Source organism: Apaloderma vittatum, unplaced genomic scaffold (assembly GCF_000703405.1).
Source record: "Apaloderma vittatum isolate BGI_N311 unplaced genomic scaffold, ASM70340v1 scaffold36995, whole genome shotgun sequence".
Classification (NCBI taxonomy): Eukaryota; Metazoa; Chordata; class Aves; order Trogoniformes; family Trogonidae; genus Apaloderma; species Apaloderma vittatum.
The window spans coordinates 6,704-25,929 of NW_009716081.1; the positions used below are offsets into that span (position 1 = coordinate 6,704).

The window sequence follows — 19,226 nt, forward strand, 5'->3', positions numbered from 1 at the left end:
GTCTGGAGAAGGAGCTCTTCGAAGTGTAGAATGGGAATGGAAGAGCCAGTTTGCTAGCAAACAGGTAGATAAGCAAATGCTAACAGAGTGGTTTGATATTAAGTGTAGCCAAAAAGATCTGGGGCGAAGGTGAATCTGCTACTGCACCTCTAAACATGTTTAAAGAACCCAACCCCCCTTGGAAATGTGTGCCAGTGCTGAAAGAGTTTGTGTGTGCTAGGAACCCCTTCTCCCTCCTTATTTTTTGCATTGTTTCCACTTCCCAAAGGAAGCATTTTTAAAGCACATGACTGCAAAAATACTGCCTTGCGTGGAAAAATAGCATGGGAGCTAAATGGTCTGCCAAAGTTTATTTTTAATATACTCATTTTCAAGACACCTGCAACTGGGAAAATAAAAGTTAAGATTGTCCAAAAGTTTAAAAAGCAGGAGGCTTGAATTCACACTTATGTTTGGCACTGCTACAATAGCTCCTTTGAAAGAGGAACTGTTGTCTGCCATGATTTTTTTTTAACAGGTCTAAGCTTTCTACTGAGCACCTGCTGATGGTGTTGAAGGAAATTTGTTATTCCTGTAAACAGGCAAAATGTAATATGGTAACAGATTACGTGGGCTGAAGCCTTTGCCGTTGTCGGGATGCAGGTGTATCTTCATGTTGTGTATGGTGGCAAAGCGTGGATGCAGAAGGCAGCGCTGTGTTGCATTACTGTTGTGACAAGTCCGCTACTGAAGAGGTGTGAACGTCTGGGAGATGTAGGAGGCATCTTCACCTCTTTCGCCACCGCGGCACGAGGAGGTGCGATGCACGCGATGCCTCTGAGCGGTGAGACGGCGGGCTGCCGAGGAGCCTCGGGGCTGCAGCCTGTGTTCAGAGCAGCACTGTCAGAGCTCTCAACTTACTCACCAAGCACGTGTTGAGACTGCCAGGCAAATGGTTGCTGGCAGTGTCAGTAGTTTTGCCCCTTTGGAAGGGAGGAGGCAGGATTCTCCCAGACTCCTCCAGCTGAAACGTGGTTGGTGCTTCCCAGGACAAAGGTCCTTAGCCAGGGAGCAATGTGTTGGCTCCTTTGGCTTTCCTCTTTCTCCTGGCATTCAATTAACCTGTTAAACCTGTGGCCCCATCTCTAAAGCCTCAAGGAGAAGGCTTCTTGTTGTCCACCACATCAGGACACTGTGAGAGGAGCAGTGAAGGATGCCCGGGGCAGTGAGGCAGGGCAGGACCAGGGAAAGCAAAAGAAAACGTGACTTGGAAGGCACTGGGAGAGGGTGAGGATGCAGAGCTTGGGCCTGAGGTCTGGCTGGGAGAAGTTTGGGCTTGACAAAAGCTGTTTGGGTGGAGGGTTATGGAGAGAGAAGGCTGCACTCTGTCACACAGTCAGTGACGTGCTGTAGGTTTTGCAGGTTCAGAGAAACAGATGCTTTGACCTGTTCTGGTCAGACTCTCATGGGAGCAGAACCAGGTTGCTGTGTATGTGCTACTGGAACCAAATGAGCCTGTGTCTCTGGCTGAAGTTTTTGGGAAGCTTCATCAAACAGTTTTGCTATTTCCACTATCAATAAAGCTCAGTAATGAGAGAGGGGGTACTGTTCTCCAAGGACAAAGTATTTATAATTTGTATAAATTGTTCTGATAGTTCGTGGTTTACTAAAGTGCTGGTTTTCAGCAATACCTGCACTTAATGGTGTTACAAACATAGATTATAGAATGGCCTAGAACATACCTGAAAGGTTTCCTTCCTCTGGTTGTAGATGGATGGTGATAGCTCCACAACGGACGCATCTCAGTTAGGAATTGCTGGAGATTACATTGGTGGCAGTCACTATGTGATACAGCCTCACGATGGTAAGAAATCTTACAGCAGATACTACTGTTTCTGTGTGTATGTATTTGTATATTTATACATTTTCTTCCAGTTCTTCTATTGTTCTCTGCTATCTTCTTTAAAGCTAAGAAGTTGCAATTGTTTGTTTCATAAGGACTCACTGCATAAAGCTTTTTTTTTCCTGCAGTCTGAAGGTGGGGGTTAGATTTCTCAGTGTTGACACAGAGTCTATTCAGGTGATAACCAAAAAAAAAATGGATGTTCTAGGAAACAGTTTGTATTTTCATATGACACTAAGAATGGCTGGTGTTTAGCAACCACTTATATTTTTGCACATAATGTGATAAAGATGATATTGAGCAACCATAAAGGAACCCTGGTGTTGTATCTGTTTTTTTAATTATTTTTACAATGTTAATAAACTGTGCTTTCAAAGCTCTTCATCCTTCAGTGTAAGATTTTAAACTGACTCAATTATGCCTGTTGCCTATTAAATACAATTTCTGTTAACTTTTCTTTATCTCATTAGACACAGAGGACAGCATGAATGATCATGAAGATACAAATGGCTCAAAAGAGAGTTTTAGAGAACAAGATATATATCTTCCAATTGCAAATGTGGCAAGGATAATGAAAAATGCCATACCCCAAACAGGAAAGGTAATACCCTCATCTGGTAAAGAAAGTGTGTTAATGAGTTTTATTCCTTCCTCTGAGTGAACTTGAGCTGGCAGAGCAATATATTTTTCCACATGATCCTCGTTTATTGGAGGAAAACCTTAGAAAATAAAAGGAAAAAAAAAAAAATCTGAGCAGGAGGCAATAGAGACCAAGTCTGTTTTTCTTACATTTCTGAAAGCTTTAGTAACTGCTGTAAAGTATCCAGAACTCTGTTCTTCATAGGGCTCAAAGCCCTTTTAACGTGTTCTCTGAAATCGTCATGATGGGTCAGACCTGGTGACAATCCTGTAACAGTAAGAATATTTTCTGTGCAATTATCTCATATGAAACTTAATCTGATTTTATTGAGGTGCATAAAATTTTGAATAAGTGAACTGTTTTGGGTGAATTGAAAATCCAGTTCTCATCCTGAAAAGAATGGTTACGTCTTTCATTGTTGATACATTTACATACCTAAATGCAAAAATGACCTAAGAAGTCTGCCTTATACCATGTAGCAGATAAGGCCAGCTATTGAAAGACTTATTTCTTAGTTTTAAGAACAAGACTTTTTAATCTGTTCTGCTGAGCTGGTGACTGTATCAGCATTTTACTGTTGTACCTGTTTATCTTAAACCTTTGCAGGACTCCTGTTACTTGCTGTTCCTCTGTTCTATTTCAATACAATTCCTGCCCCAGTAACATTTCCTCTAGCTAATTTTTCTTTTTTTTTTTTTTTTGAGATAACTCTAAATAGAAGCAAGACATAATCTACTTGCATCTGCTTGTACTTTTATAGTTTTCAGGGCTTTCTGGAGCTCTGGGTGTTACATTTATATCTTTGCTGTGAAAATCTTTTCACTAGTCCATATTGTCATAAATTTTTAGTGATCAAAATGTGGTTTTTCTCAAGAATTTAGCATATGGGATGTTGAGCTATCTTGAAAAATCAGGGAGATTTTTGTGAAAAACTGCAAGGGAAGGTGCTGGCTGAGGAGTACTTGCCATGTGTGTCTGAAAATACCGCAGGAACTAGTGAAGATTCTACATACGGTTACTGGTTATTATTTTATTTTCAATGCAACCAAGTTATTCTCATACAAAGAGTTAAGAATCCTAATAATTACAATCTTTCAGTTGGCTCCTCAGCTTTGCAAATAATTTTGAGTAATGCTTGCTGTTATTTTAGGTCTGGTAAATTACTTCTGTCCAGCTGAAAAGCATAATCGAATTTACTTATTTCTTTTTTTGCCAGGGGGTTATGTTTCCTCATTTGAATTCTCATTTGGAAAAGTTATGCCAGAATATTAAAGCATTAGAGAAGCTTGCTCCTAGGCATATATTCTAGTCCCTGAATCTGGTCAGGATGAAAATACTCGTCACTGCTGAATTTGTGGGAATATACAGCAGTGGGGGTGGAGCTGTTGGGTCTATTAAAAGAAAGATGGAAATGAGCTATGACATTGTAATGAACGTGTTTACAGACAAGGCGTAGGTAAGCAAAGCAGGCAATACTGAGATGCATCTGTATGTAAAAGCTTATAGACAACATCATTACGACTTCAGGAGACTCTGGCAGTTGGCTGTGCTGCCTAAAATACTAAAAGTTAGGTCAAAACTATGTTGCAGCTGCACTTACATAGAGGAGTGATGATATCCAGTGGTTCCCTCACAAGTGTTCCCTAAATGGGTATTATCATCAAGTTTTGGGATGTTTCTGTTATTATCTAGTGCATTCTTTGGTTTGTTGTTTTTTTTATCTTCTCGTATCTTGACTAATCATTTTATGATACTTTTTCCTTACTAGATTGCAAAGGACGCAAAGGAATGCGTACAAGAATGTGTAAGTGAATTCATCAGCTTTATAACGTCAGAAGCAAGTGAGAGGTGTCACCAAGAGAAAAGAAAGACCATCAATGGAGAGGATATTCTCTTTGCCATGTCTACCTTGGGGTTTGATAGCTATGTTGAGCCTTTGAAGTTATACCTCCAAAAATTCAGAGAGGTTGGTATATACTTCAGCGTTCTCTCATTTATTTAACTTGATTGTTTTTATCCTGAGCTCCCTGTCATTGTAATTGTATAATGGATAACTCACGCAGTATCTCACAGCTATTGTCAAGGACTAATGTAATGTTTAAAAGCATTCCAGAGGCTATCAAGAGAAAGAGGAGTAAGTAAGAATTTTGATTAGACTTGCTGATTCAAAGTAGTTAAAAAGCTTTCAACTGAATAAATTCTCTAATATATTGCTGGTAGTAAATCACGCTGTTCTTTTAAGGTGCTTATTAAGAATACTTAATTTGATCTTTGGATTCAATCAATAAGATTGTACTAGACTGCATCCTCTGAGGAACTGCCTAATGCCTCTTATTTGTCTGGGCTTCAGGTCTGCAAAAGAATAAGTTGTTTTTGTCTTGTCAGAATAATGACTCACGTGGAAGCCTGTCTGCTTCAATGGGGGGTTTTAATCTGTTTTTTTAGCATGTCCCTCAGTTTGCTTTTGATACATAGTTCATGCTAGATATGTGATCCAAGCAGTTTCTCCCTTCTCTTAGCAGAACGTGATGTTATTTATTTCCTTTCAGCAATCTGAACTTTTTGAAAAGGGAGTTGCTTCTGCTTGGGTTTTTTTCTTCTGGTAGGCACTTTAGCCCCCATCTCCTGTCTGGAGGCCAAATTTGTTTACTTACTTTTTCCTTTACCTTAGAATACCAGATTTAACCAAACAAATCAAAGGTATTTTTATCTAGTGACTCCCTCATAGTCCTGAATGAAGAAAATGTGCAGGATTAAAATAATCCTGTGGAAAAAACCTTGAAACAATTTTTTGTTTTTTAAATGTGGATGCCTCTGTTGGTATGGCTGCTTGGTTTACAGGTGTGAATGAAGCAGGTATGTCTGAATTGGCAGTGCTGTAGGTAGAAATGCTCTTCAGATTTCCTTTGTTCTGTAATCCTAAATTTTTTAATTAATGGAGACAGACTCACTAATGATATTTCATTTCATAGAATCATAGAATGGCCTAGGCTGGAAGGGACCTTAGAGATCATCTAATCCAACCTCCTTGCCATGGGAGGTCCCTCCCCTGCAGGGACGCCTCTCAACTAGGTCAGATTTCTCAAGGCCTCAAATTTCTTGATAGCACTTGAAGCTTCCCCTTCCCAGGGGGCTGTTTGCTGTGGTAACTGCATAACTCGAGGTGTAATCTAGAAGTTGAAGTATTCCGTGTGCTATGTTTTTCCAGTTCTGTGTAGAAGTAGCATGAGCTGTCAAAGTGCTGTATGTGCTTTAATTAAAAATGCAAGGAGTGCCTAACTAGTCTCAGTACTTCTGCAGATGCATATGCTGTGGTAGCAGAGTATGGGTCTTGAGTTTTAACTGGATGGATTGGATGGTTTTGCTCGTCAGTTTAAACTTCCGTTCTAGCTAGTTCTGTCTTCAGGGTACTGAATATAGTGAAATGTTTCTGTTTTGTAGCTTAATATTTAATTTGTATCAACCAGTTGCAGAGGATGCTTTTTTATACTTGTATTATTTTCTTACATGTTCGCCTGTTATAGCATAGAGCATCAAACTTCATACTTGTAAAAGTGCATGCGGGTGACTGGGAGTCTTGGCTTTCTGTGCTGATATTCTTTCTGGCTGTAGTCCTTGATGTAGGAAAAGAAATCCAGTATCTTTAAATGTCAGCTTTTGTGTGATGATGGCACTTGCGTGTGGTTGGTAAGCACATGTTGTGCATTCTTGGCAGTTCTGAGATTCTGTGATTTCTTGTAAATGCGCTTAACCACTCCATCTGGATTACTGCAGTTCTTTGACTTTCTGCAGAAGGTGAATGCCTTTCCTTGAACTACACAATCTTAGTCTGCAGAGTTTTTGTTTCTGAGATGCACGGCTAAGATGAAAACAGCCCTTCATATATTCTTGTACTGGGCATGTTCTGAAATCCCATGGAGTTTTACAGGTCTTGGATTTCAAACTGCAGCTGCTGCACACTGACTTTTCTGCAAGTTCCAAACCTTGGCTAGAGCTGCCGGGATCTAGAAACAATCTCAAACCAACCGTACTCTAACACAAATCCTTCCTTTTCCACCCCTCTCTTCAGGCAATGAAAGGAGAAAAGGGAATTGGGGGAACAGTTTCAGCTGGAGACGGTCTAAGTGAGGAGCTCACAGAGGAAGCATTTAGTAAGTAATACCTTCTAATTTATTATATTATTGCTATGGCTTTTCTTAAAATAGCACTTCCTTTAGACATCAGAATTCTTACTTGAGGAATACATCCTGAACTGGCCACATGTTACACCTCTGATCCACTGAGATTTTAATTGGAGATGTCTGGAGGATGACCTGTGCTCAGATAAACTCTTCCCAGCCAGTAGAATTTATGGTCATAATGAAGTAGTGTAGTGATAAATTACGACATTCTAGTAATAGCTGATGTCAAGTGTAGAAGACTCTTAAATGTATACAGTAGTGCTCATATTTTTCTCTACACTTAAACACAGGTTGTAATGAAAGGTGCAAAGGTTTTTTTCTTTTTTTTTCTTTTTTTTTTCCCCCCCAGTAGCTACATATTTAGGCCACACTCATTCTACTTGCAAGACTGTTGGGGGAAAAAGTAAAATAAACCCCACTTGATGACTTGAGGAGGTCGTCTTTGAGAAATGAGCCAGAGAAGAACATCATCTTTGTATAATTCTAAAACACTTAGTATTTCTTATATTCAAAAGAACGCACAGATCAGCAACTAAAAGTTGTAGAGTGAGGAGCATCATATGTGTACGTTGTAGTTTTTCATCCTTGTACTGTGAATTAAAACCTGACAGTTGTTGTTGGTTTTGTTGGTGCTGGATTCTCACACGTAGTCTTCGCCTTAGCTTTTACGTGTTATGGTCTGGTAATCTTGAAGCTGATACAAGAAGAATTAGGAGGTGCAGCTGTAGTCATATCTACTGATGAGATTTAGTTTTTCAAGTAGCTGATAAATCTTCTGTTTAACATTTACTGGTAAACTGCTGAACACGCAAAAATTCAAAGCCTGAGGACTGAAATGACCTATTTGAGATCTGAAACATGACTTTGGCTATATAAAACACTACAGACTCCTGAGCCTAAACTCATAAAACTGGCTGGAAATTAAGAATCCAAACCTAAATATTGCAGAGGACTTATAGAAAGCTTTATATTGTTTTTAATACGACTATTTTAATTTTATAATTAAAGGTTAGGCAATGCAAATAGTAAATTCTTATTCACAGTCGCTCATATTTAATAGCTGTGTTGGTTCAGGAGTAGTAAGACACAGGGACAACTATAGGCCCAATTTGTTTACCTTGGGTATGTTGCTAATGGTTTCTAGATTGCAGCTGCTGGGAGTCACTCTAGCTTGGAAGCTTGTCAAATCAATATATAGATTATTCTAAAAGGTTTACTTTGTATATGTTCTGATTTGCACTTCAAGCATGTAAACCACAGCTGAAGAGTTGAGGGAGAATATATAGTTGGAAACTTCTGACTGTGTCCGTGTCCGGTATCTTGTTTTGTGTGGGCAGAGAGGCAAATTCACAAAAAGTTTCTCCTCTGGATACTCATGCTCTGCTTAGCATGAGTACGATGCACATCAGAAAATGGAAAGCAGAAAAAAGGAATCCTCTTGTTTCTGTGGATCCTCTGTCCCCTTCCCAAATTTGATACCATCATGGAATGGTTTAAGTTGGAAGGGACCCTAAAGATCACTTAGTTGCAAGCCCCCTGCCATGGGCAGGGACACCTCCCGCTAGACCGGGTTGCTCAAAGTCCCATCCAGCCTGGCCTTGGACATTTCCAGGGAGGGGGCTTCTGCAGCTTCCCTGGGCAACCTGTGCCAGTGCTTCACCACCCTCACAGAAAATAATTTCATCCCTTTATATCTAATCTAAATCTATTCTCTTTCAGTTTACAGCTGTTACCCCTTGTCTTATTACTGCCAAAAAAAAAAGCTCTTCTCCAGCTTTGTAATAATATTACTGTATTTCCCCAGCTTATGATAAAATTATTATATGTACTGTCCCTGTTACATTGCAGAATGCTGAAGATCTATTCCCAGTCACTTGTTCAAATACCTCAGGCTTGGGACCCTCAGGGCGCTCTATAAAATACGCCTTCATTTGCTGTGATTTGGAAAGAGCAGACTTTGGAAGTGAATATTAAGCCTTGGCGTGATACAAAAGAGATCTTTCAGTAGTAGAAGGAGGAAGAAAAAAATTACTGTAAAAGAACTGATCGTGTCGGGTGCCACAGGTGTTTCTCTCTGTCAGGGCAGCGATAGATCTGTTCAGAATGATGGTCATGCTGTAGGAGTAGCGGGAGAGGAGCTGCGCTACTGCTGTGGTGTAACCCTGAGCGCTCGCTGTGTCTCAGCCTAATGCCAGGGCTGGGGCAGAGGCTTCGCGTTAAACTGTGTTAGATGTGGAACGTGTGCATCAAAGGGCGGTAAAATACTGGACCTGCCAGACCTACTTCTCACTACGATCTTAATGCAGCTCTTAACCTGCAACTTAAGTATTTGAAGATTAGTACAGTGAAGGTGGGGGGGGGAAACCCCAAACAAAGAACAATTTAAAACCCCGCAAGCATCAGCTTTCAAATGAAAGCTGTTAGGATTCTTAGACTGTGCTTTCAGATGTTTTTGTGGGTTAGAAGTCTTATTTATACATAGTAACAGCCATACTTCGGAAAGAAAAAAGCTCCATTGTTTGTCTGCTGGTGGAGAATGTTTTGCTGCGGTGTCTTAACCGCTTTGGCTGCTTTGCTTCCAAGTAGCAGTTTTAACATCCCTTCTCTGAATAGCACTGAGCTCAGCGTACATGTTATTGTTAAGGTTTGTCTTAAGAGGATCACTCTCTGTCTTTTCTCTCTAAATGTCAGGAGTACTTTTTACTCTGTTCCTTGGCCTCCTCTCTCCTCTGTGAAATCAGAGCTCTTGTGCACAGCCCACAGGGTGTGCTGAAGTCAGCCAGCGAGTCAGTCAGTCACTTGGGCTCTGGCAGCGCCTGGTTTTCAGTCACTGCCCGTCTCCGTTCATCTCTGCTCTCTTCCATGGGGCTTCCACGTTACAGAGTCCCTGGCAGATCCTGTTTCATAAAGCAGCACAAAGATTTTGTTGAGCTCCTCACACCTTCATGCACTCCAGTGCTACCCTTGTGTCTAAGCAAAAGACAGTTCTCCAGGTTCCTTGGGATGTTGAATGCTGGAGATGGCTTTTTCAGTGTTGGAATGGCAAACTCCAGCCCCCTTTGCCAGCGTACAGCTGCATATGTTCTGCTTCAGATACATACGGGGGAAGAACAAGGTGCTGTCTTATTTTTAGATTATCTGATGCAAAATGAAGTTCAGTTCTGTTTAAGCACTTCTTCTTAACAGGAATAAACTCGTTTACTTGTAACACTTGGTGACAGGCGTGTCTATACACAGTGTAAGACGGCAGCTGTCAGGAGAGGAGCAGTTCCCTAGTTCTAGAGCAGGTCACAATTAAGCGTTATTTAATGGTGACAGACACATTGAACAAGGCTCTGTGCATCCTGCCGTTCCCATCTAACTTTCTTAAAATGCTCTTTCTTTCAGCTAACCAGTTGCCAGCGGGCTTAATAACTACAGATGGCCAACAGCAGAATGTTATGGTCTACACAACATCATATCAACAGGTACTTGTTCTTCCTTCTGCTGCTAAAATTCAAGTGCTAATTCAGCTGCCCTGTTTGGAAGGATAGAATGGGTTTTATTTAGTCCTTCGGGTGGTGGCTGTCGTGCCATTCCAACGCTGGGACAATTCACGGCCGCTGGCTGTGGTGCAACTTCCAAAAAGGTGCATTTGAATGTAAGCGTGCGTTTTTCTTCCTCTAGATCTCTGGTGTTCAACAAATTCAGTTCTCATGATTTGAAGAACACTTCGTATCTGGGAACACGAGACGGAAAAGCTGTGCAACTCTAACGAAGAGGCAGTTTTAATGACTGGTGAAGAGATTTATCTCTTTGTATATTAAATAGCTGTAATGTAGCTACAAGAAGCTTGACTAATTGAGGTGTGAGTTCTGATTCAAATCTTTTTCATGATGATTTTAAAAAAAAATTGGATTTTAAAGGTATTAAAGTATTTTTGTTTTGTACAAGAGTTTGTTGCTCTGTATAACTCCTGTATGCATTGTATATTGCAATTTATTACTGTCAGAGATTTGTAGACAGTTTCTTATTTTCATATTGAATCATGTTACTTTTGTAATTCAGGTAAACAGCTGGGTTAATTCATGTTTACCCTTTGAATAAAATTGTAAGGGTAAAGTTAATTTTTGAATGCAAGTTGCCTTTATTATAAAAGATTGAGTTGGTCTTGGTTATGTAACTTGTCTTGCATGACAGCCTCAACTAACTTTACATGTCACCATATTTATTGAAATTTTGAAAGGGACTTTTTCCTCATGAAACTAGCAGCGCAAAAGAATTGCTACAATTGTGGGGTTTTTTTAATGTGACTTCAGAATTAAAAGTTAATCAAAAACAAGCAGTGCTCTACTACATTTAAAGACTTAAAGCTTACCAACAGTGTTGATATAAACACTGACTGTGTGTGATACAGGTCTTCATTTATTTAGGGTTTTTGGGGTTTTTTTATTCAGTTGCATTAACTCTCCTTAGACTTACTTTGATATATTTAAAGTAGTCTTTGTGCTACTGAAATAACTCTTCCTTTTTATCTCTAGTTTTCAGAATCCAAAACTTAGAAATTCAAGGTGGGGGGGGGGCAGGATATTTTATAGTCCTTGTGGTAAAAGATCTCATTTTAACTTTTTAATGAAATGTTTTAAGGTTTCTTGTGAGACTGTGGGAACTCAACTGTGTTAGCGACTTTCTGTGTACAGGCTGCGTGTGTGTGTGTGTGTGTGAGAGAGAGTGACTGAAACTTCCCCGAGTGATACAGATCTGAAGTGGAAGACAGACGTCTCGTTCGCTGTCTCTCTCCCGGTTTTGCAATAAACTCTACCTGTGTAATGTAGTTCTGTATATTTAGTGAGCTGTTCTTAGTAACGTTGCTGTTTCTTTAATAATCAGGTGGGTACTTTTGTTAGATGCAATGTCTTAGCTTGTTAGGGACTGTGGGGGGGTGGGTTTAGTAATAGATCTTACTCAGACTGAATTTGGGGACCTTTGATATTTTTACTGTTTGCAGTGAACTGAAATGTAATATAATAATTACCTTTCCACATACCTGTCATTAATTTAAGCAAACCACACCTTGAATCTGCTGCCATATGATTTCTTGCTCTTTTTTGTTGTATTTTTGTTTGGGTTTTGTTTTTGTTTTTGTTTTCTGTTGTTGGTTTGTTTTTTTTTTTTTTAAATAACAATTTAATATTGGGAAAATAGCTTAAATCAAGACATCCTGGAAGCCTGAAAGAGCCAGTTCTTTGCTAAACAAAATTTTTATGTATGTACAGACTTGAACAGTGTTTCTTACAAATGAGCATCGTGCTGGCAGAGCCTCTGGAGGCAATCCAGTGTATTCTGTGGCGATCTGGACGGATGTTCTGGGTTTTGTGGCAGTCTGTCATTCTTCAGCAGCTATGACTGAACAAATGGAATTTTTTCATTAAATGTAAAAATGAGTAACACAATCCCTACGCGAGCCCCTTCTGTTTGTATTCTCTTTATTTCAGGCCATCACACCCTGTTCTTGATGTTCCCAGAATGCAACGGAAAAAGCTGTGATGTCAGCTAAGGAAAGAGATTTGGCAGGTGGATATGCAGAAAGCAGGCTGAGGTCATCCATCACATTTGCCTGAAACCAGCTATGTTTTTCAGCCATCTCTTCTGCGAGTTCAGGTTAAAGTGTTTTGAGTTTGTGGTTTATGCACCATCCTGTGAGCAAAGGAGCTGATACTGCTTTTTTGTTGTTGTTGTTGGTTTTGGTTTGTTTTTCATTCATCTCCCCTGAGATCCAGGGACAAAACTGCAACCAGTTTGCTCATTCATTTCCTGAAAATAACACATGTAGAAGTAACAGTATGATACTTGGTTTGATCTCTCCTTGAAACCATTCATCTACTAATGTTTGTGAGGTACTGTAGTGCTGGTAAAACAAACGTGTAAAAGCACAACTGTGATGGAGTCTTCATCTTTCTATAACAACTGAGATGTGTTTTTACCTGTCTATATTTGAGTTTAAAAGGAGCTTAGACCCAAACCAAGGATGACCATTCCTGATCAGTCCCATCTGCTTCTAGGAAGCTGCAGTCTTTGGTTTTCTGCATGTTTCGATTGAACTAACAGAAACCCAAATGGAGCTTGAGCTCAAAGCAGCTGTGACAGCCTATGCTAAAACTAAGAGAAAAGATGTTTGAAATGGCCGTGATGTTCAAAGATCTTTTTCTAAGCACAGTGTCTTTTTTTTTTTTAGATGTCTTTCCATGGCACAAGCAAATTTTACTACCTTATTTTTTTGTTATTAGTTTCTGTGTGACTTGAACCTTCTTAACCTTTGCAGAATGCTCATGGTATCTTTAAAAGCACAGAACCACAATTATCTCTAGTCAAAACACAGTTACGAGAAAAGGTAATTTCGATGGCGTTCTACATCCTAATGGCAGGCTTGATGGGCACTGAGGCTCTGCCTTTACCAGTCTTGCTGATATACATGAGCATCCTTACTTTCTTATTTATTCCTCTGCTCTGATCTCTACTAAACACTGAAGCACATGGCTGGATGGTGTAGCCAGAACACAGAGAGAGCCCCGGCATTAGTTGGTGTATCCTAAACATCTATTGCTCCAAGTTTATCTGCCTGTAGCTAAAAATCCGTGTGAATTATGTGGGCTATACTTGGAACTGCACCCTGGATACACAGTGAATTGCACCCGACTAGTAGTCAGTCCCTATTGCGGAGTTTCCAGATGATGCTCATTAACATGTTGTTAAGCATATCGAGGCGATTCCTCTCTTGCCTTTGGCAGGAGAGGAAGCATATGGGCGACGGCACACGCGCAGGAGATTCCTCGATGCAAAGCACCACGGAGGGCAAAGGGGAGAGCCAAGGGCTAGTGTTTTCACCAGCACCTTGCTGTCATGATAAGAGCTGGCAGCAGCCTTGCTGATAGGTATAAAATGCTTAATTTTGCAGAGCTTCGAATGTGATTAACCTTCTAGTTAAGTCACATAGACTTGCTGCTTTGGTTATATTTAAAGCAATAAGACAACTTGCTTTTAAGTTGCTGCATTGCTGATTGGTGCGGGCTAGGCTCTTTTCAGTTTTGATTTGTACCAAGTAAAGTAGAAGAAAGGAAGTTTTTTCACTTAAATTTGAAGTGAGTTTTCTTAACAGTTATAGATGACAAAAACACACCGTACCTATATGTAGATTCTAAAATGAATAATGCTATGGGGAAACTATATTTTGTATATGGCCTAAGCAGTCCTATAGGAAGAAGTTAAATATTATTAATATGGACAGTGGTTTCTTCTATATTTCCCTTTCAAATGGGTTTGGTGCAAAGAGCAGTGGTGGGAAGGATGCCTTTTGCTGTGGTACAGTGTAACTTATGTACCTAGTTGAAAACATGGACCAATTTCTCTTTGAAAACAAGAGATGTTGTTCTGGCATAATCATTCACACTTCTATCCTTTAAAAGACTGAAAAAGTTAAGCAACCAAATATCGATCTGTTTACTTATTGATTTGTGAAATCAGCGTGGTAATGGACTGCAACGTCACCCCTGACCCTCGGCATGTAAAAATTTAATGGAAGGCTCTCTAGAAACTGACTGCCAGTTCCGCTTGCGCTGACATCCAAGGCAAAATGCTCTTGGGAGTGAGGGCGGTCTGCCCCTCTGCACGATAGTTCCCAAATTGGCACCAGCTGCACTGTGTTTATTAAATTGCTATCTCTAAGCATGGCTGCGGGGAGTGAGGAGAGAGATGAGGCAGCGCACAGCAGCTCCGAGGGAGTTGGCTGTGCTGGTGTAGGAAATCTTCCAGGCAAATGGCCAGGGTAATTCCTGGAATACCTTACTGTAGCACGCTAGGTCAGAGGATCCACTCACTGGGAGCAACAGCACCTGATTTGGTTTTGTGTAAAAGAAAACTATTGAGAGTTTCAGTCTGCTGGGCAGAGGAGCATCCTTTGGGCTGCTCATCTCATCGGTGTGTGCTGAAATAGTTCACTCGGCCCAGCCCGTACAGCATCGGAGAGGGCAGCCAACTTTGGGGGCAGAGCTGACTGAGAGGGTTTGGTCTCTGACAAACAGCCATCAGTGGCTCAGTGCTCACCGCCCCCCCCAAAAAAGGTGCGCCAATGACAGTGCAGGGCAAACAAAGTTTTAACAGCAACTTACTCCTGCTCAGAATCAGCCCAGATTTCTGGTCCCGTGCAGGTCACTTTTCTCCAGAAATCTCCAGGTGCAGCGTGAGTCCTCCCTCACCACTGGGGTAACAGAGACTGAAGCGCTTTCCTGCCGCTCCCGAACTGTTGTCACTATGCGTCTTCAGTGTGCACATTAAAGGACAAGAAAGGGTTGTTTATTACTTGAAGCCAGTTCCCTGCCTTGGAACACAGCACTCCCCAAACTGAGGGTCGGGCGTGGACTGAACCACTGGTTGTGCTTGCCCAGCATCAACTGCAGCAGAAAACTAATTTCTTGGATGTATCTGCTTCAAGTGTGTCGTTAGCGTGGTGGAAGGGAGGCACAAAACTACAGGAGACCCTTTTTTAAATCAACAAAACAATTCAGTAAATAACGGTGGGGAAGCTGCCTGAACCGACATGACTGTGATGATGAGAGTATCTCCCACCCAAAGGACACAGGAACAAGAAAGAGAAGCAACTTGCAGCCTCACGCCTAGGGCTCACATTTCAGATATAAATGCTGTGTCACTCAAAATACAACTGCAGCTAAAATGTGGTCAGCATTTTATGCAACTGAAAATTAGTAGGAGTATGTGCTATTTTTACTCCTCACTGCACCCTCTGTGAAAACGAATAGTTGATCCCATGAGAGCTTATGTCCCACTGCTGGCAAGAAGAGCGTAGCGCAGTTAAAGGATTCGGGAACACACAGGTTTGTTTCTTCAGCATCCAACTCCCTGGCCCCGGCCACAAAACCCAAACCCAGGCAGGCGCCCCAGCTCCCTGCATGAGGTAACACACTGGGAAAAGCAACCTGGTCAGCAAGAAGCTGCCTGGAGCCAACCAGCATAAAAATCTTAAGTACCGGGGGAGAAGAGAAAGGCTCTGAAATCTCATCCCTAGCCAGCTGGAAAGTATTTCTGCTGCAGGGAGGCAGGCTCCATCACTTCAGCATGGGAATGCAGACTGCGGGGCCCGGGGAGCGCTGCTTTGGAGGATGAGTCTGCTCTTACTCTATCCAAAACAGGCAGCAAACAGTCACGTTATACAACCAAAGCTGCTGAAACTCTTTCCTGAATGGACGCAGTGAGCTCAAGTTCTGCACCCACCAGAAAAAGAAATACTGACAATAAATGGCAATTTTGTTCTGTCTGGCTTGACAGCTCCTGTGTTGTTTCAGGTGGCTCTGTGGCACCTTTCTATAGCAACTTCATCCACTGAACCTCTGAATAGCAGCACAAATACAAGGAACTCATCTCAGTAACTAATCTTTGAACAGTAACTACATAAATAATGTGCATTTATGCTAAAACGTTTATGCTGTAACGTAAGTAGGTGACACCTCGATCTGTTAGATTGAAATTTCGAGGATTTTTTATTTTTATTTCCCAAGAGAGTTGTTTCAGAGAGTTGCTCCTAGGCTCCAAACATTTTCCTTCCAGAGCAGACAGCATATAAAATCAACACATAGAAGTCTCCTCCCTACTTGGGCAAAGTGCAGTGAAGAAATAATTACAAAGCTGCTACTAAAAAGAAAAAAAAAAAAAAGGGGTACTACTTAATGCTGCTCAAAGTTTTGTACCAAATAACTTTTTGTTAAAGGAGAATTATCAGCACTGCGTATAAGAGAGGTAGTTATCCTAAAAGGCAAAGTCCCTGGCAAGAACAATTTAAATGAGAGAACGCAAAAAAACCCCAGGAACTGGTGGTTTTGAGCCTCCTAAGCTGACACATACCCAGGGTGCTTCTTTTAAAAATCACTTGGAAATAACTGTATATTGATAACTTCCATGTGTGGATAACAATATTTTATCAGATGAAGAAATAAATCTCTGAACACTGCTTACCATTTGGCACACACTGAAATGCTTCATCTCTTTTTCTCTTTGAAGATACCGTATCCAAGCCTTCATTTTCATTTTAAGGAGCTGCTGTACCAACTTAGCAATTACATCATATATTAAAAGCAGATGCTTGCAAGAGGCAAGAACCCCCTCAATGAAACAATGACAGCAAACCAAACCCAGCCCCGATCTGGTTTTGTTTTTTGGTTTTGGTGTGAGGTTCTTTTTGTTATTGGCAAGCTGTGAGTTCAACAACTGACCTGAAGTACTTCAGGCTTTTGAAGGACTTCAGGAAATGACCAAGGAGCCACTTACTACCTTCCTAGATGCCAGATTTTCACAACCTGTATGTTAGGCACACATGGACAGACTTAGAGCAACGGGCCCACTACCTCAGAGAGATCTCGAGGGCCTTCATCCCATTCCAGCCCTCCTCTTCCTTCCCCTTCTCGCACCTTGGCAGCCCAGCTGCTCCCTTCTTTTGCTCCCGCCTTTTGCTGACCAGATGAGCCCAGCGGAGCAAACCAATATAATCGGAAATTAAACTGGCAGCCTAAAATGCATCGGCATCCCTCTGCCTTCCAGGCAGGAGTCTCCCATTGCCCCTTCCTTTTTCCTCTGCACCACAAGCCCCGTTGCTGTCAGCAGCAGCACGGCCAAAGCACAGCTTTTGCACTTGACCAGAGGACACGTGCAGGCAAGCAAAGTATGGGGTGGGGCTGTGACCCTCACACCAAGCCCCTCCGCAGTCCCAGGCGCCCCAGCCCAGGGCCAGCCTTTGCCAGAGACTGTTTCCACATGGGTTCAAGCACTTGGATTGGGGAAGAGGGGAGGATTAAGTGACACAGACCCCACCATACTGCTTGTCCTCAGGGCTAGGCAACAGAGCTGGGCTGGGTGTGCAATTTTTACCACAGGGGTGTTTCCCAAACCAGGACTGTTTAAGGCAACAGCAAGGGGTCTGCAAGTGCAAGAAAGAAAATCTCTGGCTGAGACCCAACACCATTCATTCCCACTGGGATCTCACTGTGTGCCCAGTCTACCCCCACCGGCCCCACTGCAACACCCTCTCTCTGGAGGAAGTATCGGAGGTGCAGTATCCTAAAGACCCATTCACAGAGCAAGAGGATCCATTCTAAACTCTCCTTCTTGCTACTTTCAATTAACTTCTGGAAACTCTAATAAAATGGGTCTCTCCTTAGCTTTGTATCAATGGAAAATGCACCAAAAGGAAGATTTCACAACTCCTGACAGGAAGAGGAACACATTTAACTGCAGACACAATGCTGGCGGCAGTCAGTGCTCCACCGTTGCCCTGGAACGTTGAGATGTTTCAGTGTCAGAACCTGAAGCCACAGAATAAAAGCCCTGGCCTTTAGACACACCAGGAAATAGCTAACACTACAAAAAAATAATAAGTCTGAGTTGGTTTTAAGATAAATTCATACAGCAAGTTCAAGCTTGCCTTAATGAGAAAAGAGTCTTATTAACAGAAAAAAAAACCCATGAGGGATTTCTTCAGCAATTGTTTAGGCTTTTGCCATTTGTTTTCCACTAACGCAAAGATCACAAAAAACTGAGAATAAGGCAATAGCTATTCTGTTACAATAGCTAGGAACATAAGGAAGGAATCCATGTGGAGCAGACAGCTTTTAACAGTTGCTTATGTGAAGTCTCTTAAAGAGACCCAGAAACAATCCTATAGACCTTTTGATTCACTCACTCCTCTCTGCTCCCCTGCTTCTACAAACATATTTATTATTTATTTCCCCAGAAAATACCTTTTCTCCCGCTCTAGGATTCTATGAAATAGTTGTTACGAAAGAGTAATACTGAGTAATATAATGTGTATCATTAAACATCCTCCCCCCACCAAGGCAAATATACTCACTCTCTTCTCTGTATCATCCCTTTTTCTAAAGAGGGGCCGAAATTTGAAGTTTGTACACGTACACCTTTGAAAAAAAGACACACACTTCAGTGTTTACAATGCGTTTGATAGGACAACCACTTTATTACAAAGAACAAACAATGCTTCAAAATAAGACTGAGTAACTTGAATTGTACAAAATGTCAGTTTCCTTGTAGAGGTCATTTAGTAACAGGCTGTAAGACTAAGTTCACGTCAAATTCGCTATCCTGAAATATCAGATAACAACAGTAATACTTATTATATCTTCAGAGTTTATGGCATGGTCATGTGCTCTACTCCCCAACTACATTCAAAAGATATTGCTATAATTACTTAGAAAACACAAAGTGTAAGTTATTGTTCACTTCATTTCCACTTTCACAAGAACATTCTCAAGGTGAAGCTGCAGCAGCGTCTGCCAGCGCTCACTGGCATGACTGTCCTCTACTCACACAGTCACAACTGCCCTAAGGAGCTTAGTAAACCTAGACATTTCTACAACAGGGAGACTGTCATCTCATAGATTTCAGCTTCTGTTACGTGTCCTTTAGCAACACATGAAATAAATGGGTAATGCAGGTTCTCAGAGAGCCGCGTCTCAAACAGTCTTTG

General features: G+C 41.3%; 1 protein-coding gene across 1 annotated transcript; it reads left to right on the top strand.

The window, feature by feature from the left end:
- Positions 1-1,744: 1,744 nt before the first annotated feature.
- NFYB (nuclear transcription factor Y, beta) lies at positions 1,745-11,257 on the top strand. The gene is made up of 6 exons (XM_009869395.1): positions 1,745-1,843; positions 2,353-2,483; positions 4,291-4,488; positions 6,592-6,673; positions 10,091-10,170; positions 10,370-11,257. Exons 1-6 carry the CDS (start codon positions 1,750-1,752, stop codon positions 10,400-10,402), a joined length of 618 nt encoding a protein of 205 aa, XP_009867697.1. The 5' UTR covers positions 1,745-1,749; the 3' UTR covers positions 10,403-11,257.
- Positions 11,258-19,226: the final 7,969 nt, after the last annotated feature.